Here is a 21,938-nt window from a genome sequence, read left to right on the forward strand (position 1 = left end):
CGGACATATGAGCGTCGGCCCATATTTGCCCTTGTGCGTTTACAGGCACTGCGCTTCGTTTCACCTCACGTGGTTAAACGTTAACCTCTTTTTATATATATATATATATATATATATATATATATATATATATATATATATATATATATATATATATATATATAAAAAGTCTTACTGAAGTCTGTTTCAGTAAGCTTTCAAACTGTACAAGATGAACATTAAAGAGAACACCACTTACGTCATGATCATTTACACACGTCAGCTCCCATAATGGAGGATATGGGAATATTCTGATCTGTAGGCACACTGAACAATTAAATACATGTAGATTGTGCGTGTGTGTGCGTGATACGCCTTAATAAAACCTCAATCAATTTAAGATAATGCAAAATCACAGGCCGTTGTAGGCTGGTCCTCCGCTGCCCTCAGGAACGACCCAGTTGATGTTCTGGCTGGGATCTTTAATGTCACACGTCTTACAGTGCACGCAGTTCTGCGCGTTGATCTGTAGCCTCATACCATCACCTGACTCCAACGGAACAAACTCGTACACACCTGGGAGGGAGAAAAGAAAAAAAAAAAAAGAAAAAAACAGATGACGCCTGATTAAATCAAAAGTCGAAGATCATACACCAATCTGATATCTAAAGCACTGGATCGGTGTCTAATCGGATTGGACGTTTTTCTTTACATCGTGAACGCTGAGCTGTTGTGATGCGAGTCCACTATATGAGTACAAACGAATGAGCTGTTACTATAGAAACGAGCACGTACGATTTGAATTTGCAGCACTAATGTCAAAGCTGCTGTTAAAGAAAATGAATCAACACCTTCTGACCAATCAGATTCGAGGATACAGCAGCGCTGTGGTGCAAGTCATCAATCGTAGTATAAGCCGTGAAAAGTCGAACGGTTACGGTTCGACTTTTGAGTGAATTTATTTATGTATTTTTTTTTTCCTTGAGCTCATGCCAGTTCCCACCCATATTCACGAAGCTCCGCCCCCAGCATCTATAAAAAATGACTAACAGGAGGCCAACACTAACGAGCCTCCCGGACAGGTTTCCAAATGGGGCTTCACAGCTTAATCTCTTTAAAGACAAAAGAACCTACACACCAGCAGGACAAAACCTCTGTTCAGGGCCGTCGTAGATGGCGAGATTCTGTGCTACAGGAACGGCGTCGTTCTTCAGCGTGAGGTGAGGAGGCTGGTCGTGCTCGTGATTGGTCCCGCTCAGCGCCACCGATGACAAGAGATCGAAGCTGATTTTCCCATCGGGCTTCGGGTACTCGATGGGCGTGCAGTCTTTCGCCGGCTTCAACTGGGCAGCATCCGTACCTGCGAGGAAAATAGATAAATCATTGTCGTTACGATTCTTTTTTTTTTTTTTTTTAAACAATAGCAAGATGTGCTATCGTTTGACGCGACAATTAATAATGAATAATTCCGAACAGGACAAAACACACAATATACATGATTATAGAATAAGGTGCGTGAACCTTAAGGTGTGTTATTTTCTCACCGCAGTGTTTTAGCGTCCATGGCTCTTTTCCCCTCAGTATCCAGTAGAAGATTCCGGTGTACAGCATCCCTCCATACAGCCCGAAGTAATTGTGGAACGATGGCCGAATGTTCCTCACGGCATACAGCTCCTTCCAGATCCAGGAATTCTTCAAATTTTCCTCATACTCAGGAACGTGGAGACCTAACGGACAAACGACAGACAATAACGGTTCTGTTCGATCTCGCTAGCTTCGTGTTTTGTAAACCTGAGTAGCTGGACGTCACGTGCCTGCCGTCTCGGACTCGGCGTTCTCGTCTGTCAGTTTGTTAAAGATAGCCTCTGCTGCCAGAATGCCGCTCTTCATGGCCGTGTGCGTTCCTTTGATCTTGGGGACGTTCATGAAACCCGGGCTGCAGCCAATCAGAGCACCGCCAGGGAACGTCAGCTTAGGTATAGACTGTTAAGAAAGATATAGGACTTACTAGTAACTTAACCAGGCATTGAATACAGTGAAGTGATTAGAATACTGAGACACAGTACCTGGTAGCCTCCTTCATTTAGAGCTCTGGCTCCGTACGCGATCCTGTTTCCTCCCTCCAGAGTGGGGACCACGGACGGGTGATGCTTCCAACGCTGGAACTCTCTGAAGGGATTCAGGTAAGGGTTGGTGTAGTCCAAACCCACCTGCACGCACACACACACACAGTGAAATTATTAACAAGTATTCAAGATGGCTGACATTCTGGAAGGGGGGGTCCAATTGACTCCACTGGTGTTTTTTCGGGTCAAATTATATAGGTTTTGAACAAAAATTGGTGTGTGAGGCCAAAAGACAGTCCCCTCCAAAACTATTGGAACAGCAAGGCCAATTCAGTTGTTTTTGCTGTAGACTGGAGACATTTGTTTTGAGATCAAAATATGACTATGAGAAGAGAGTTTAGAAATTGAGCTTTTATTTCCTGGTATTTATGTGTAGACGTGTTAAGACAGAGAACATAGCACGTTTTGTATCAGACCGTGCAATTTTGAGGTGAGCAAAAATACTGGAACACGTGACTGACAGGTTTCTCGTTACCCAGGTGTGTCCCGTTAGATTGATTGTTTAAACGATAAATCGCTCTGAACGTCTGCTCTTGGTTTTAGGCTTCAGTTTCTCCTGTGAAGAATGCATTTGTTGTTAAAAAGTATAAACCAACATGAAGATCAGAGTGCTGTCAATGGGAGAAAAGCAAGCCGTTTTGAAGCTGAGAAAAGATGGAAAATCAATCAGAGGCATTGCACAAACATTGGGTATAACCAATAAAACAATCTGGAATGTCCTGATAAAGACAGGGTAGGGCTGAAGGTATCACAATTCACTGTTCGCAGAAGACTTAGAGAGCAGAAATATAGATCCATAAAAATATCTCCAACATTCAATATTGCAGGAAGAGACTCGGTGCTGTATTGTTTCAAGTTTATTTTAAGCCTTTTATAACTCGGTGTCTCAGACATATAAAATTCAATTCTGAGGAATCTCTATTCAGATCAAAGAGTGTGTTAAAGACCAAAAGACCATCCATTCATTGGGTTGAAGAAAAAAAAAAAAAAGAACAAGACATGGATCACTCAAGTTCTCGTTCATTCTTTTTCCTTACCACTAAGCCCAGGGCCACCAGCGGTTCTCCTTCATTCAGGTGGTAGAGGAAGGTGCCTCCGTACGTGTTTCTGTCCAGAGGCCAGCCCACAGTGTGCTCCACCCGACCCGGGCGCCATTTCTTCTCATCAATAATCCACAGCTGGGGCGAAAGGGAGTGGTGTTAGGGTGCTTACATACTTAGTACTTAATTACAGTTTACAGAAATTGATAGGTGGTCTATAGCAATAACTCATTAAGGCAATATCGATCTATGGCAATAACAATATTGGCACGCTTGGTAAATATGAGCAAAGAAGGCTGTGAAAAATTGTCTTTATTGTTGAAAATTTTGATCTTTTGCTTAAAAAAAATTCACAAAAATACTCTGCTCTAATGGATATCAAACAATTGCAAACAAAACACAGGTTTTTACATATATATATACATATATAATATATCTTTGTTAAATATTGGTGTGCAACAATTATTGGCACCCTTTTAGTCAATACTTTGTGCTAGCTCCCTTTGCCAAGATAACAGCTCTGAGTCTTCTCTTATAATGCCTGATGAGGTTGGAGAAAAAATGGCAAGGGATCTGAGAGCGTTCCTCCATACAGAATCTCTCCAGATCCTTCACATTTCGAGGTCCACACTGGTGGACTCTCCTCTTCAGTTCACCCCACAGGTTTTCTATGGGGTTCAGGTCAGGGGACTGGGATGGTCATGGCAGGACCTTGAGGTCTGTGGTCAGTAAACCATTTTTGTGTTGATTTTGATGTATGTTTTGGATCATTGTCCTGCTGGAAGATCCAACCACGGCCCATTTGAAGCTTTTGTCAGAGGCAGTCAGGTTTTCATTTAATATCTGTTGATATTTGATAGAGTCTATGAATCCATGTATACTAACAAAATGTCCAAGTCCTCTGGCAGAAAAACAGCCCCACAACATTAAAGAGCCACCACCATATTAGAGGCTTTTTTTTCTTGAAACCCTTCCAAACAACTTGTGGTGATGTAGGTGACTTCAGATTGTAGTTTTGGAGACTTTCTGACCCCAAGACACAACTAACTTCTGCAGTTCTCCAGCTGTGATCCTTGGAGATTTTCTGGCCACTCGAACCGTCCTCTTCAGTGTGTTGAGACGATATAGACACACGTCCAATTCCAGGTTGATTCATAACATTTCCAGTTGACTGGAACTTCTTAATTATTGCCCTGATGGTGGAAATGGGCATTTTCAATGCTTGTGCTATTTTCTTATAGCCAAGCCCCATTTTGTGAAGCTCAACAACCTTTTACAGCACATCACAGCTATATTCCTCGCTCTTACCCACTGTTATGAATAACTAAAAGAATTTGGCCTATTTCCTGTTCCTAGTCACCCAAGAGTACTAAAATAAAGTTAAAATATCAATGGGAATATACCTTCAAAGTTAATACTGGTCTATGGCAATAACTCATTATTTTAGGTTTAGCAAGAGGTGGTTCGGTCACCTCTTTGAGGCCGATGGCATAGGTCTGTGGCTGGCAGTTCTCCCTCAGGTTGAACTGTCTGTAGAGTTGCTTGGAGAGGTGACCGTGACATCCTTCACCGAACAGCGTGACCTTAGCATGGAGCTCCATGCCTCGTTCAAACACGTCCTGCAAAGGACACGCACAGAGCCACTCAGTGTCTAGATATATGCTGTCTCACTCTCTCTATACGTATAAATTCACCTGTGATGTTATTTCAAGACAGACGAAGGACCAAAATGATGTAATGCAGGCAAGTTATACCACGGTCTTAATCTCGAACCTTTGGAGAGCCGTCTTTGGCGATGCCGACGTCGTTGGTGGCGATTCCTTTCACGCTTCCGTCCTCATGGAACAACACCTGTAAAAGACGGGGCTCAGACTCTTGTCCTTCAAGCAACCAATTTTATGGCACCTGATTATACTGATTAGAACTGATGAATCCACTCAATAACCTTGTCGAGGGGTTTAATCAAAGGTGTATTAAATCTACAGGTCACACAAGAAATTAAAACGCTCATCAAACTCAATTTCTCGGAGGTCGAATAGAGAAAGGTGATTTTACGCGCAAGTAAAAACTCTGGAGACTTCTTCCATAAACGTCACTATATTATGACTATACGTCTTTGATAGCGATACAGTTTTCAAACCATTTATCGTCATATTTAGATTACGTGGAGCGTTGTTACTATAGCAACGATAACGCGTTAGAGCGAGCACGTTAATATAAACATGGACGTGATTGGTCCGAAACCAATGGAGCTTATTTCAAACCGTTACTAACAGAGCTCATACATAATTAGTTGGGTTTATTTATTTATTTGCTGCTGTAGCAGAGTAAGGTTAATATGATTGATGTCTTTCTACTATCTGATGATTAAAAAAAAAAACGTACGTAGGCCTAAAACGTAATACATTCTTGTGAATTCATGTGAATAGTCATTTCCCTTCGTGAGTCATCTAAAGCCCATACAAATGTGTGTGTGAGGAAGAGAGAGTGAGACAGCGTGAGAGAGAGAGAGCGTGAGAAAGAGAGAGAGCGTGAGAAACAGAGAGAGAGAGCGAGAGATAGAAAGAGAGAGAGCATGTGATAGAGAAAGAGAGAGCAAGAAAGAGAGAGCATGAGATAGAGAAAGAGAGAGTGAGAGAGAGAGAGCATGAGAGAGAGCGAGAGAGCATGAGATAGAGAGCGAGCATGAGAAAGAGAGCGAGAGAGCATGAGAGAGAAAGAGTGAGAGAGAGTGAGCTAGAGAGAGCTAGAGATAGAGAGAAAGAGAGAGAGCATGTGATAGAGAAAGAGAGAGCAAGAGAGAGAGCGAGCATGAGAAAGAGAGAGCGACAGAGCTAGAGAGAGCATGAGATAAAGAAAGAGAGAGTGAGAAAGAGAGAGTGAGAGAGAGAGCGAGAGACAGCATGAGATAGAGAAAGAGAGCGAGAGAGAGAGCATGAGAAAGAGAGAGTGAGTGAGAGAGTGTGTGAGCGAGAGAGCGCGAGCGAGAGAGAAAGTGGGTCATGCAGTTCTGACCTCGGCTGCAGCGTAGCCCGGATACAGCTCGACCCCGAGTTCTTCAGCCTGCTCGCCCAGCCAGCGCACAAAGTGACCCAGACGCACCACGTAGTTCCCGTGGTTATTCATCGGGAGACCTGCGGACAGGAAGAAAGAAAAAAACCTTTAGCTCGAATTAACTAAGGAAAGCGGTTACAATAACAGCACCAATACATTTCACACGCGAATCCAGACTTCTCCGCCTGATGAAGTGGATTTAAAACCGTGCGAATGTGCGCTCATCGTGTGTGTGTGCTTGTGCAACGCTGGAAATGAGTACGCAAAAAGTTGCCTACTTTACCTGGAAGTATTGGCACTGGGATTCTGTATTTTTCTGTCAGAATAGCAAATCTGTCTTCTGTAACCTGTGTGTTGAGCGGCGCCTGAAAGACACCGAACACACACACACACACCCACACTGATTCGTTCGCTGGCGAGAAACCAGGTCGCTGGGATTAATACGCATTTTAATCAAGGCGTCAACAAAATGAACAACAGTGCCAGAATGACACCTCCTCATTGTACACTTCTCCAAGGAATAGAACAGAGACATGCAAGACATTATTTCTTTCATGTGAAAGTAAACTGTCAGAAAACTGTCAAGAAAAAGGGCTAATTTTTTTTACTTAAAACTCCCAAGACAGAAAAACACAAGAAACCATGCTACTTGGTTTGAAGTCCTGTCACTCACCCGTCACTCAATCCATCCCGCAGTCTTACTCGAATCGGTTTAAACCCTGAAGTCGATTATTTCCCTCTAACAGCACATCCCGACACGTTTGATTCCTCTCGCACCGTGCCGTAATTATTACGAACTATTATTAGCCTTATTGTGTTTGTATCGAGCGACCTCCATGTACGTGTGTTACTCTAGAATCGATAATAATAACTCAAACTTGTTATTGGCTTGAAGAAGAACCACGGTCTGAGCTACTGTTATAGAAAATTAATCAACACGGAGAATTCGACAGCTCTCTGACAGATGGTTAGTTAATAAGTAATGGACACGTTAGTTAACTATTTAGTAGCTATGGGTTAATACTGTATTAAATAAGCTTCCGTTACTCGTTACTGTAACGAAGGAGTAATGAGCTTCAACGAACATTAATCGCTGGATATTAACTTTCTCAAAATTAAGAAAATGGTACGAGGGTGCATTAGTGCTTATAGAATGGGCAGCTTGAACATCTGGAAAGGCACCATCAATGCTGAAAGATATATAAAGGTTTTAAAGCAACACTTCCATCCCATCTTTACATCTGAGAGACTCCGCCTCTCTAAAATACTCTTTTCATACCCAATCATATTACTGACTTTGTTAGCAATTAACCGAATTCGCTGCAGTGTTCCTCCAGCACTCCAGAAAAACGGTGTGCGCGCATGTATATATATAAATATATATAAATATATATATATATACCCCTCTCTCCTTCCAGTCTGGAAAGAGCTCATTAAGAGCACTGGGTTCTAAACAGGCCCCGGAGAGCGTGTGAGCTCCGATCTGAGACGCCTTCTCCACCACACACACGCGCAGCTCCTTCTCGTGCTGATTGGCCAGCTGCTTGAGTCGGATGGCTGCCGACAGACCGGCAGGGCCGCCGCCCACGATCACAACATCTGCCTCATCTGCGAAGCGCTCCATATCCACACCTGCAGGAGGAGCAACAAATCACCTCAACGTTATAAAGCAGACACGTGACATACGAGAATGATCGTCCTTCATGTTTATATATAAGCACAGAGCTTATAGTGTTTATATCAATCCCATGGAATCATGTTTGCTTACATCTGATACAGAAAATAATCGATATTTGGAGAATAATAAATGATCGTTATCAAACGAATAGAGACGTCCTCCCTTTGTCCTAGTAACGTCTTTGTACTCATGGCAGGGTTGTACAGCTATGATCAGTCTGAGAACTAATCCCTGCTGTGCCCGCTGCTGCAGAAAGTCCCGGAGCGTCCGTCGTCCAACGGAGTATCGATAACGTGCTTAGCGATAAGCGTACTCCTACAGACGCCAAGGAAAATGAAATCTTCCAGCAAGCAATGCCAACTGGGCAAATTTGAAAACGTATTCCATAATGTAAATAGTTGTTGATTTTGAAAGTTATTTATTTGGATATGTTCATCAAAAATCAGTCTGTGTTTTGTTGGTAAAGGGTAAAAAGGTCTGCACGTATATATAGCGTTTTTTAAGCTTAGTGCTTCCAAAGCGCTTTACACTGGTTCTCATATTCACACACACACACACACACACACACACACACACACACACACCAGTGGTAGCAGAGCTGCCATGAAAGGCGCTAGCATGCCATCGGGAGCAACTTGGGGTTCAGTGTCTCGCCCAAGGACACTTCGGTATGTGGAGTCATGTGGGCCGGGAATCGAACCGCCAACCCTACAATTAGTGGACAACCCGCTCTTGTTCTTTAAAATCGATTTTAATATGTAGTTATTTACATTGATATATCGATAGATATTTATTTTGAGTAGTTATTCGTTTGCAATAAATAAAAAGTTTATTACTGAACGTCACACGCCGCACTGAACAACCACGACCACCACCAAACACTGGAGATACCGGAGAATGCTTATACAGATAATAAGAACATCCTAATCCCCACTCTTAAGTGTGGTGAAGGATCTGTGATGGTGTGGAGCCGTTTTCCTCCACACACCCTGGCAACATTTTCAAGATACGCGACATCAAGGAGTCAACGAACTTCCAGGAGATTTTCCATGGAAATCTGGCTGCCTCTGCCAAGAAGTTACACCGGGGTCGTAGCTGGATCTTTAAAAAGGGCAATGATTCAAAAATAGTCCACATTCACACAGTTCTAGACCTTATCTACACTGAAATCCCGTACAGTAGGCGAGAAAGAACCACCGACGCTGGTCTCAAACATTATAGTAGAAGACTCACTGTAATTATACAAGCAGAAATTTGAACGAATCTACGCCAATTAAAGATGACATATCTCTCAGACATGATGATATTTAACCGCGGATATCGTTTCAAAACCCATTTTCATGGAGGGTGCCAATAATACTGACGGTGTGCAAATGCAGAAGTGCCTTTGACCGACGCCGCATCAGATCCGGCCATTTCTAATCAGAAAATCCAATTACACAAGTAATGAAAGGCAGAAATCTGTCTCGGCTAACGCGAGAGCTGTGGCGAGTGACTCTGTAAAGAACAACGCGGCGCTGCTTATCAAATCGAATCTCTGATTACATTCCGTCTGACGAGACGCAGTAAGCGTTTCGCTCGGAATTAGTTAAACGACCGATAAACGAGAGCCGATGGCGTTCGTCGGAGGCTGTAAATGACAGCTTGCTGTGGAGAACGCGAAGATGATGAACCCTATAAAAGCTTTCTCTGACTCGTAGGACGTGATAACGTACAAGTAGAAGGATCGGCATGTAAAGAAAACAAAAACAAAACATCTCACTACAAAGTAAAGGAAATCGAACACGATGAGCGAGCACTCCTATAGAGAGTGATGCGTTGTGACCGAACACGAAATAGATCATTCTCAGTCGTGACACATTGTACGTTTTATCCATCTACAGTCGCCGTTAACGTCTGAAAAAGCACATTTAAATCAGGCACTGCCGACCTTCCCATCGTGGATCCTTGTCTCGAGGATAGATGGTATAATGGGATGTAATTCGTGGCAGCGGGGCAGAACAACATCGCCTTGTGTAGACCTGCGGGGCCACGCGCTCCGTCTGAACTGCTTTCAGTGCACGTATACACCTCCGTGCTGTAAGAAAAAACAAACACACACAAACAATATCAGTAATCTGGTACTTACATACATCCTGACTGCTTCTATTGAATAGTAAATACATGTAGGGAAGTGGTAGCTCAGCAGTTAAGACATTGGACTTGTGCTCAGAAGGTTGTGAGTTCAAATCCCAGCGCTTGAGCAAGGCCCTTAACCCTCAACTGCTCAGGTGTATAAATGAGATAATCGTAAGTCTCTTCGATAAGAGCGTCTGCTAAACACTGTAATGTAATGTAATGTAAATATTCATCACCTTGGGGAAAAACAAAAAAAAATACTAGCGCTAAAAAGCAAATCCGTTCCCCAGACCAGGAAGTATTTGTTGTTTTGACCTACAATGATCAGCCATAACATTTAAACCACCGGCGTAACATCGTGTACGTCCGCAAAAACAGCTCCGACACGTCAAGGCACGGACTCCACAAGACTGAAGGTCTACAGGTGTCTCGGGAGCCCATGAGTCTGTCGACGGTTCACCGCTTGTCCTTCCTACGCAGCTATTAACACTGTGTACCAGAAACACCGCACAAGACCTGCCGTTTTGACGCTCCGATTCAGTCCTCTAACCATCACAATTCGGTTCTTGTCTCACGTGGGGATAGATTCCAACTTAAAACACTCCTCTAAGGAGAAAAAAAAAAGTCACACAGCCTCAAATCGAACCATTTATTTCTCACCTAAGCGACGATTGGAAAAGGGAATAATGTACGAGAAGACGCATAGCCAAAAGCGCTTCGACGAACCATGTTTACCGCTGACAAGCTGCTACTTCAGAGAAAGACACGCCCCCGGGGGCGGGATTTACACGTTCTTATTCTCGAGCGCATTTAATTGGACGAACAGAACACGAGTACAAGATGAGCCACTAAAAAAAAAAAATGTTTTGTAATTGTTTCATGACAATCTGTCTAACTAAAATGAGAATATGCTAAACAGTTGTTTTTGTTGTTGATGACGTCACAGGCAGCGGTAAAATCCAAAGCTTAATTGTCCTAAATAAGGAAGTAGAAATCCCCAGCATGCTTTAAAAAATAAACATGACCTTTAGTCTGCATTTCAGCAATAAAACCTATTTTACTGATTCTGCAATAGAAGAAGGAATGTGAGATTAACTCCAATTTTACCCAGAGTATCTTTCTAAGACCAAAATGTATCAATGAGGTATTTAATGAATAAGCTAACACTGATAAATGCACATGCATTCATGCTTTATAATAGTATGTTATGCATTATACTACACGGTTTACACCAGCTTTTGAGTGGTCACATGATTCCTGACTGAAATTATATTTAACTGACCTTTGTCCCACTTTTAGCTAGCATAAGGCTAAGCTAAGCAAATGACTGGAGCTAAGTGGTGTATAATCAAATAAAAATATATATATAATCGTGTTTTTGTCTCAATTATATAAATAGTTAATTAAATTGGCAAGATTCATGAAAACATTCAACAAAAATGCAAAAATCTAGCTACTAAGTTTCTAGTTAGCGTCTATTTACAGTGGCTGCATCCCAAACCGCGTCAGTATTTCACAGTGCACTAGCTACTTAGTGCCTATAAACCGTTATTTCATCCCCTTGTGTAGTGCACTTCAATAGTGAATAAGGCGGCATTTGGGATGCAACCAGCACATAGCCTGGGAAATTAACTGGGAAAGTCGCTGTGACATTACCTTGAAGTGAACATCTGCTGGAAGGAAACATGGAGAAATCTGACGGTTTACTGGCTGCTGTAAATCCTCCTTGTCGATATAAAAACGCCTTCTTTAATGTGAAATAAATACGCACTAAGGTTTAGCTGGACAGTCTGAACAGTTATATCAGCCACGAAACCAAAATATGGCTTCTTCTTCTTCTGTAAGGACGTCATGGCGGGCTGAAGGGAAAAACGCTCTCTGGTGCCACCTGTCGGAGAGGAAAATAACTACAGTATTATATATATTGTAAACGGATTAGATTTCTTTCTTTCTTTCTTTCTTTCTTGTTAAATGAGGAGAGGAAAGTGTCTTTGGATAACTGCATTAGTAGGGAGGAAAAGGGGTCTGGAAGGTATGATAGGATGCAGGAAACTATGGAGGAAGGAGAGATAGAATGGAGGTTTCGATGGGTAGGAGAGAAGTATTGATAGCTGGTTTTAGGCAGGATAGAGAGGGTGATGGTGAAGGATACCAAGTGATGATTGGAGGTGTGGAGTGGGGTAGCATTGATCAAAGAAAGGTATTTTAATAATTAACAAAAAAAAATGCAAACATGAACACAGATCAAACATGAAAACATAGAGACCCCTATAACTTTGATTTGACCCTCCTGTTATGTTACGGGTCTATTTGACCCAGTTCAACATTTGAGATGTCTGAAATACTGGCTCATCTCTCTTTTCCTCATTTAGAATCATGAACATGGTTTACTGTTTTAACCCGTTCTTTGCTGTTTTTGTGTGTATTTAAACTGTGGAAGTCATTTTGACCCATAACATAATGGATGTAACTTTTTTTCCCCCAACATAATAGAAAGGTTAATACGTTTAATTTCATTAACATTAATATGAATAGTACCATTCCATTTTATTAATTCAATCAATTATCTATCAACCTTAAAACATAGTGACTCCTATAGGACTCCTATATTTCATCTGTTTCATTTCATTTCATTTCATTAATCTTAACAGTTCCAACAGTTGCATAGCACTCAGTATAGTCTTCCAAGTCCTTGTTCGGCCTCGATCTTTAGCCATGTGCTCCTCTATGAACCTCCAGACTGATCTTTCGACCTGGACAGACCTTTTGTTTAATGCTTGTGGCTCTGGGATAAGGCATAGAATCTGGTCATCACCATACCAGTTAAAGTCATCATGTGGGCTTGGCCAGAAGAAATGATTAATTCCATTTCTGTGCATGCATTTCACTTTGACATTGTTCTCCTCGGTTTTCATTATGACGCCTGGGTATGGCTCATTGTCATAGGTTATTATGTCTAATAGTGTCCAATGTCTTGTGAGTCTATTACTTCTGGCCACCATGGAGTTGGGTCAGTGACAACTGTCTTTTATTTATTTATTTAATTTTTTTTTTTTTTGCAGTTGTAGTGCTTCTTTCTTCTCCCAGGATTGTCTCGTTAATGTCATAACATGGACAATCCAAAATACCTTCATCTGCTTTACAAAGGCAAAGTTATGTCCCTATATTTGATCTAGCTGATTACTTGATGCATCTTCATTGTCCCCTTCATTGCTACTAAATTAGGGGCTTCCAGCATTTCCTCCACCTTTCGCTCAACTTCATTCTCCCCAACAAAGAACTGTTCTCCAAAAGATCCTCATATCTCTAATAATATTACTTATGTATTCAGAGAAGTCACTAACAGCACTGTTTTATGAGAAAGAAGCACTCATGGGATTTTAAACTGAATCATACTAAAGGAAATGAAAATCTTTTATTATTCTTGACTCTTACAGAAATTCATTGCAGCTGCTTTGGGACCAAAGGAATATCTCCTTACCCAGAGGTGGAAGGTAGCCTACTTCTTAAAGTACCGACTTATTGCTTAGTCATTTATTCTTTAGTATATTATTCAGTAACTACTATCAATGATGTGAAACTAATTGTGAATGTATGTAGTTCCTGGAGTGAAGAAAGTGTCTTTCTCATACATAAACAAGTCGTTCCGAGTATTTATATTTTATTTAAATATAATTAAATAATACATTCCTGTTACTCATTTACATTTACATGAAAAAAAAAAAAACCTTATCTAAATCTTTAGTTTAATGGACACTAATCAGGTCTGGATATGACGGCTGTGTAATCTTCTCATTCTTAGTGTGACTTGCAGTGGAGCATTTCAGACATCTGTATACATCTGTATAATCCTCTCACATATAGCAAAGAGCTTTACATGCCCACGCTGCTTTAATGGTGAAATTGAAATCGAGGCAAGCAAAAATGTCACAGCACTTCAGAAATAAACTGACACAAACTCGTACATTTACATTATACATTTATTTTTGCATCCAGACAGTCTGAGGTCACTTGGTTGAACGTTTCTACGTCTTTTTTTTTTTCTTTTCGTTCGCTCTCTAGTCCTTGACCATGGTAAAAGGAAATATATTATGTTTTTATAAATTATGCACTTCATTACAAAATAAAATGAAAAGATCAAACAGAGTGGCACTAATGGGGGTTTTTTTTTATATTCATTATCCATGACACTTATACAGGAGACACAGTAATAGATGGAGAGAAAAAAAAAGAAGCCTTGCTCCATTAAAGCGTAATTATTAAACATCGGAAGCTTTTGCGTGAGTGATCGCTGCAAAATAAACCACATCGTTTGATTAAAATACATGTCAGCATCAACCTTGATAGCTTATAAGTTATTAACTAAGTACCGAAGTGGAAACAAATCCATAAAACTCAAATCATAAGAGAAAACCTAATCAGAGATGTCACCAATCAAGTGCATGAAACATTGCGGTAATGAATTGAGCTCATCATTCACTACATTAATATTTGGCCACATGACATCCTCATATCTCAAACAGCACAACCTCGAATAAACAAAAAATTCTACAATACACTATCACAGTACGAGAAAACGGAACAAAAGAAACAACAGAATTCTGTTCCATTGGGAATCAATAAAAGTTTGATTAGTGCTTGAAGGAACATAGGAACATGGATCCAGGATTTCTTGAATTTGCGATCGGAGAACTGAATGCTCAACTCAACTCCTCAATATTTGGAGAAGCTTGCAATTTCTCAAATTGATGGCAGATTTTACGCAGATTTGGGCCAAGACGCTTCATCACAACATGCCAAAGTTGTTCAGCCAAAAGCCCTCTTTAATTCATGTGTGTCGAGCACGAGTACAGATAAAAGGTCTCATTTGCCAACAAACATCACTGTGAAAGGCCGTGCGAAACAATTTCCTGCAACTGAAAAAGTAGATTTCCGCAAAGAAAAGCACAAAATGAAAAAAGCCGCGGCAAAATCAAACATTTGTGGCCGCAACAATCACAGAAAAAATAAATAAATAAATAGTGCATGATGATTGTGCAAATACAATGGGTAGCACTTTACCATCATTTGGGATGCGTGTTGTTATCATTCAACGCTTCATCGCTAAGTTGGTTTAAGACATCATCATCACAATTAAGCCAATTTATTCATGGTAGTTAGTGAATTATACACTTAAAGCTGAATAATTAAGTAAGCTAGGGCTTTAAGGGATACTTTCCACCTCTCGATAAGGATATTAATTAGCAAAGTGCATTAACAAGATGTCAAAACGTAATATTATTAATGTCTATTCATATATAACTCAGTAAAATTCAGTAAATGTGTTAAGGCAGTAGCTACTCGCAAGTGGTCCAGAGCCCCACCTTTTACTGTACAGTATATCATATATACAAATATATTTGATATTAGATTTAAAGTCCTCATTCACAACTCCGCCAGTTTTATGGCCTCTTCTTTAGGACATTTCTCACCTTTCTAGATGTTGTGCAGTCATGGTGCAGAACGTTTACTGTCCCATAGAGTTATTATTGCACCTAGTGGTCAAAACTGCAATCAGCACTAATAGAGGCCCATTGGGACAGGCATCACACTGCCCCATGTTTGAGAGTTAATGACAGGGTCCTGGATTTGTAAGCCAAATTGGGATATTTAAAAATACTCCGTGGCCACCATGAGCTTGTTTTTTTCACAACTAATCTGAAATGAATCTAATATTTTATTTATTTATTTATTTATTTATTTATTTATTACAAACAAATGCAAAGTGTATGTGCAGACAGTGCGTCTGTGATGTATGGAACCGGTTCTACTGTAAGATATATTATATTGCAAAGATTTGGAGAGGAAAAAGGGATTATGGAATACATTAATAATGTGTGCACCACGGTGAACTAGTATCCTGTGTATATGTGAAAGCTGCGAAAGAGAAGAAAAATGAGTCTGCCTTTTTCAATTCCAATGAGAGTTTATAAAAACTAGTTTCCGGTCTTTTGTGTGGTTCTTGAGATGCAGTTCGGCTGCAGAACAAGCTAGATGACTGTATTTTGTTGACTGTCAACTGGCTATTATGGTGTTATTTTCTAAAAATTCACTACATACTGTAGTAATCTTTCAAGTGAGATAGCCTCGTGACTTAATTTAGTTTATGGCTATGTCATTATTAATATCGTCGTGAAACATCCAAATCTATGGTCCAAAGCCAATGCGGTGTATGTAAGTATTAATAGATGCTTATTTGTGTTGAGTTTATAGTAAAGTGCTATCATAATACGACACAAATTCACATGTACCTCATGAAACGTGAAAAAAGGAAACTAAACATCGACTATCCAATAACTGAACATTACTCATTGCTGACGGGGGGGGGGTTTGAATACATTTGATTGACATGTTACGTTCTTTTAATTGGTTTCTTCATGTTGTTTGGAATGGAATTCGTTTAGAAATATTTCATATTAAACACATACAGTACTACAGGGTTCTTAACGGGGTATGAAAACAAAAAAAAATACTTTCTATGTTCAGTTTTCTTGATCATTTTAAAAGCATTTTAAACAACAACAACAAAAAATATTCTACGACTTATCAGTAACTCGCCCTTACTATTATAACACCATCAAAGTTAAGTCTTTTAGTATCAGGTCTCATTGTCAGAAGAAGCCTATTACACATATACACAGGAACACATTGTTGGTAAGACAGACAGACAGCAGTGTTTGTACTTCTTAATTGTTTTAGGAACATAATTATGCAGTGCCTCTTCTGAATAGCAAACAGAAAAGCAATTAGACAGCTCGTTTGTTCAAGTCAAGGTACACAATGGACTTTTTGCCCCATGGAATTAAAATGGACGACGTTATTTCCAGCTTATCGAAAGGCATTTTGAAAGAAAATAAAAACAACAAACAAACAAGGATTATCGAGAAGGTAATTCACCTCATTCATGTTTATTCTCCATTCTTGCCTTCTCAATCACTGTTGTTATGGATGTGACAGCGAACTGGGCTTAAATAAATGTAAGCACTTGACACGACTGAGTGCATGAATTTACCGTCTGAGTCTGGGCTAGAAATAAATCAGCCCCAGACGTTGGTGGTACTGTTTTTCTTGTTTGTACAAAAGTAAAACAAAATCCACTTCAAGCTATTTGTTGACGATGTGGATGGGGGGGGGGGGGGGGGGGGGGTTATGAACCTTATTTGTATTTATAAAGAAAAGAAAGGGCTTAGACAGAAACCATATTACACAATCATGTGAATTCTCACTCCACAAATGGACTAATTGGCGATATTCAGCACACAGTTAGCGATATTCAGCACACAGTTAGCGATATTCAGCACACAGTTAGCGATATTTAGGACACAGTTAGCGATATTTAGGACACAAGCCATATTTTGCACATTATTATTAAGCAACAAAATGGCTACTAAAACTGGAACAGAATGGCGTTTCCATTTTTCTGTAATCTCTGCCAAGTCTGCTTGACTTTGAAGTTCACAGGAGGCAAGTGCATACAGAGATTATGTTAGGAAAGTTATGTTGGGAACCTGGGAGACTGTGGATCCGATAGTTTGGACACATCATACGTGATGCTGCATAAAACTGAGAAATGCTCGATTTCATTTCACACTCCAAAAACCGCTCCGAGTCACACACTTCCATAGGAAATGAATGGAGGCCTGCTGCTTTGTCACTCGGTAGTATGAATGTACGATCATGGATGTATGCGTTAATAAACACACAAACAAATGTGTTTTTCCCAGGAATGGGCCCAAGGCTGAGCAGGATCCCTGTGTAACATTTCATGCCCTGTTTCGCTTGTCCATGGGTTGCAGCTAGGAAGTCCTTGAGGTGCAGGACATCTCAGATGGATGTGCCAGGTACTCTGGAGACACTACATTCTGGCTATTTTCATGCAGAGGCCACATTTCCTGCCAAGTAAAGGAAGGATGATGGGCCGGGTGACTGCTGAGCAATGGCCGACGCTGCCTGTAGTTGGTCCAGACTTGCAGCAGGGTCTCCTTGAAGGGCCGTGTGGTCAGAGTGTAGAGAATGGGATTTAGAGCACTGTTTATGGGCAGGATGAAGATAACCACCCATGAGCTGATGGTTCCTGTGTGAAGAAATGAAAGAAAGCTTTATGGGCTTTCAAGGATTTGCATTGATTGTGAATAAACTAGAGGTGCATCGATACTGATACTGGTATTTGTCTGATCCAGTGATAATTGACTTGTACTCATAAAAAAATCAGTATCTGTATCGGCAAATAACAAAAATCAAAAAGTGTACTTGCACTTGGAATTAAGAAAAGGTATTGATGCATCCCCAGTCTAAATGTATTCACTTGGCAGTCCCACTTAAAAGCGAGTTACAATCCAATCTAATCATCTCTAAAGGCCCAGCAGTGGCTCTTGGTCACACACTGGACTGAACTCACAAGTTATTAGCACGAAAATGATTACCCACCGCCACTTGCACCGTCAATCTTGACTTATTCAAGAGGTGAAGACATATTTATAATTCAGAACCTCATTGGTTGAAAGAAATTGCACAAAAGCACTTGCAGCTAAGCTGTCTTGTAAACAGATGCAGCAGGCATTTTCATCTCAAGACCATGTATCTATAGCTACATCCTGGAGGAAAGCACTTACCTGGGATTTCAACCTCCATGAGGGATAAGATCTTGAGGATGAAAATTGGTATCCAGCACAGGGAATCGGTGATAACGATGGAGAAGAAGCGTTTGGCCACGGTGAGCTCTTTCTTGATGTGATTGCTGTATTTGGTTGTTTGAGTCCCTGTTCTCTGGATGTTGTAAAACATGCTTCCGTAAGACAACACGATGATGAGGAACGCCACGAGGTTCAGGCCTACAGAGAAGCAAATAGAAGACCAAATTGAAACAAAAATACAAACGACTGAACAAATACTCTCCAGCTCATCACGGTCAAAGTCCAAAAAGCTAACCCGTTAAAAAGTCTCACTGCTGGGTTGAGAAACAGTCCACCGATCACAAATTTCCAGTCATTAGAGGTGGAAAGTATTAACGCGCGATCACATTTAACACAAATCATGGAAAAAGATGGTCTTAAATTGCACACAAGGTGTGTAGAATGGAGTGACCAGAAGGACTGGAGCAGGAATGAGGAAAGAACAGGAACTAAGAAAGTAAACAGAAGGCTTAGAGATACAAAATAATAATCGATTCGATGGCTATCTCAAGTAGACATCACTGAGATCCTTATGAACATGTTGACTCAGGTGAATTGGACACAGATATAGTCTAGCACACAACTTCCAGAGTAAAACAGATAAAGCCAGCACAGAGATGATGACACGATCAGTTAAGAGTCTCCTCAGGGCTCAATCTGACCTCTGTCACGCCAAACAAATTGAGCTCTTACCAACACGAATATCTTGTGAACACCGTGTTGACTTGGAATAATCTTAGAAGCACACTTTTCGTGGTGTAGAAAGTGGCTTTTGAAATGTTGGAAACGTATTAAAAAACATGCTTGATTTTGATGTTTTTTGGTGGAAAACCACTTGAAACTACATGTACCAGTTTTGCAAGTGACGTTTGTTGGTAAGAGACTTTTTTAGATGTACTCATGTTCGCCACACGGGAGTCGAAGAGGACTTTGGCTGAAGGCATGTTGTCACATGATGCCCAAATCTGTGGAAAATCCATGGTAATTTTTAAAGAATTGCAAGCCCCTCGGAATATTGCGTAGTTTGCTGGATTTTGCGTTCATTTCGGCAACTGCAAAAAACGCAGAATCCTGGAGGGACTTCATGGTTTTATTATTTGGATTTATTATTTATTTGTTTATTATTATTATTATTATTATTATTATTATTATTATTATTATTATTATTAAGTGGAGCCTCTGCGTAAGTTGTTTCTATAGAAACAATAAAGTACTAAAACAAGTGTGTTTAATATAAACCTTTCAGCCAGAACTTCCATCCAAGCTGCTGTTAGAGAACATATCTTCTGACCAATCACGATTAGGAATTCAACAGTGATGTGGATTAAGGAACCCATGCTGCATGTTGTTGTATTACAGATGCACAATAATGGAATGTTGTATTGGAACTGGAAAGCTGTTGGAAGAGCCTATTTTTATCTGTGTTTATGTTAGGGAGTCAGGCTTGCTATGTTAAACTTTTATTTATTTCTCTTCTGGTAGGTTGTTTAGAGGAAGATTTTGTGTGTGTGTGTGTGTGTGTGTGTGTGTTAATGTGTTAGTTTTGTTTTTTTCGTTTTGTTGTTTTGGGCCATGACTTATCTCAAAAGTTTTAGATTCAAGCTTTCTTCGTTGAACTTTCTCTCACATTTAAAGACTCACCCAGAAAGATGACGATGGAGTAGATCTGAGCTCCTGCAGTCTCGGGCTGCTCAGAGTGCAAAGGAAAACAAACCCCATTGGTCCCGTAGAAGTTCCTGAACACTCCTTTACACACCAGAGGCAAGAAAGCGATGATGAAGCCCAGGATCCAGATGGCCACCAGGATGGTGACGGTGCGCCTGCGCCCGGGCGCCAGGTAGCGGAACGGGTAGACGATGCAGATGTATTTCTCCAAGGTGAGGTAGGTGAGGAGCAGAACAGAGACCTCGGTGGATAGCATGGCCAGAGAGCCTACCACCTGACAGGGCAAGCTGTCCATCCAGGCCTGTGCATGGCGGTTATACTCGCCGCGGAACTTCAGGTCGTACGCCCCGATCACAAACAAGTAGACACCCATCAAACCATCAGCACCTGCCCAGGGAAGCAGAGGGTTCGGCTCTGTTAGTATTTCGGTTCCGTTCCACAGCACTCGATTGTACACAACACATAAGGATTATGCACATATTTACACCATCAAAAGCATGTTTCTTTTTAAATTTTTTTACTAAAGGTTAAATTTGAGTCTGTAATGAAATGACCAGGAGGTAAACAGAGAGAGAAATATATATATAGAGAGAAAGAGATTATTTATTAGCACTGTTTTATTGAATTGTGATGGAAAGGGATAGAGATCCAAAAGCAGAGAGAAAGGTGTGAGAAAGAGAGAGAGAGAGAGAGAGAGAGAGAGAGACAGTAAAAGAGATGGAGGGAGAGAAAAGGAGACTTAGAGAGAGAGAGAGAGAGAGAAATATAAAAAGTAAAAAAGATGGAAGGAGAGAAAAGGAGAGAGAGAGAAAGAGAAAAAGTAAAAGAGAAGGAGGGAGAGAAAAGGAGACAGAGAGAGAGAGAGTGAGAGATACAAAGTAAAAGAGATGGAGGGAGAGAAAAGGAGAGAGAGAGAGAGATGGAGGGAGAGAAAAGGAGAGAGAGAGAGAAAGATAAAAATTTAAAAGAGATGGAGGGAGTGAAAAGGAGATAGAGGGAAAGATAAAAAGTAAAAGAGATGGAGGGAGAGAAAAGGAGACAGAGAGAGAGAAAGAGAGAGAGAGGGAGAGAGAGAGATAAAAATTTAAAAGAGATGGAGGGAGTGAAAAGGAGAGAGAGAGAAAGATAAAAAGTAAAAGAGATGGAGAGAGAGAAAAGGAGAAAGAAAGAGAGAGAGGGAAGCAGTAGGAGTGAAAGAAAGAAAGATGGTGGGAGAGAGAAAGAGAGAGAATGAAGGAGATGGCAGAAGAAACAGACAGAGAGAGGATTTTAAAAGCCCCCTTTATTCTGTCAGTCAAATATCATTAAAGGAACCACTGAAACCCTTCATTTATATATTGCGACATCAGAAAAACTATTGATTTCAAAAAAATAAATAAATAAATAAAAACACTGTAGTGATCTTAAGAATAACACAATTAGAAATTCAATAGTAAGCTACCATCTTGCTTATCAACTGTACAGAATACTCCATTTCTCCTCCTAAATACCCATAAACACCGGCATCTTCGCCTCCAAAGTATCGTATTCGTGCTCAACTCTGAGTCCTTCAGAAAGATGCCTCCTC

At 40.6% G+C, this 21,938-nt stretch overlaps 2 protein-coding genes across 3 annotated transcripts in view; both read right to left on the reverse strand.

Annotated features, from left to right (window-relative positions):
* Positions 1-57: 57 nt before the first annotated feature.
* etfdh (electron transfer flavoprotein dehydrogenase) lies at positions 58-11,854 on the reverse strand. The gene is made up of 13 exons (XM_053631795.1): positions 11,652-11,854; positions 9,808-9,954; positions 7,602-7,831; positions 6,483-6,564; positions 6,161-6,279; positions 4,919-4,996; positions 4,618-4,764; positions 3,143-3,283; positions 2,046-2,189; positions 1,794-1,962; positions 1,524-1,706; positions 1,118-1,339; positions 58-555 (listed from the first exon to the last, which is right to left on the reverse strand). The coding sequence occupies exons 1-13, from the start codon at positions 11,680-11,682 to the stop codon at positions 392-394; spliced, it is 1,857 nt and encodes a 618-aa protein (XP_053487770.1). The 5' UTR covers positions 11,683-11,854; the 3' UTR covers positions 58-391.
* Positions 11,855-16,362: 4,508 nt separating this feature from the next.
* rxfp1 (relaxin family peptide receptor 1) overlaps positions 16,363-21,938 on the reverse strand; it is a 53,964-nt gene continuing 48,388 nt past the window's right edge. For both annotated transcript variants that reach the window (XM_053631793.1, XM_053631792.1), the window contains exons 16-18: positions 20,348-20,758; positions 18,647-18,865; positions 16,363-18,108 (exon numbers count right to left, since the gene is read on the reverse strand). In XM_053631793.1, coding sequence (XP_053487768.1) covers positions 17,831-18,108; positions 18,647-18,865; positions 20,348-20,758 — 908 coding nt within the window. In that variant the 3' untranslated portion in view covers positions 16,363-17,830. The remainder of the gene's footprint in view (positions 18,109-18,646; positions 18,866-20,347; positions 20,759-21,938) is intronic.

Source organism: Ictalurus furcatus, chromosome 8 (genome assembly GCF_023375685.1).
Source record: "Ictalurus furcatus strain D&B chromosome 8, Billie_1.0, whole genome shotgun sequence".
Taxonomy (NCBI): domain Eukaryota; kingdom Metazoa; phylum Chordata; class Actinopteri; order Siluriformes; family Ictaluridae; genus Ictalurus; species Ictalurus furcatus.

Bases quoted from the DNA above. Each gene is read 5' to 3' on its own strand.
- etfdh (XM_053631795.1), bottom strand. From the start codon at position 11,682: ATGTTTCCTTCCAGCAGATGTTCACTTCAAG. The intron at 1,340-1,523 runs GTGAGAAAATAA...TTTTCCTCGCAG, and splicing joins ATGGACGCTAAAACACTGCG to GTACGGATGCTGCCCAGTTG. The intron at 556-1,117 runs GTGTGTAGGTTC...TCTCCCTCCCAG, and splicing joins ACAGAGGTTTTGTCCTGCTG to GTGTGTACGAGTTTGTTCCG.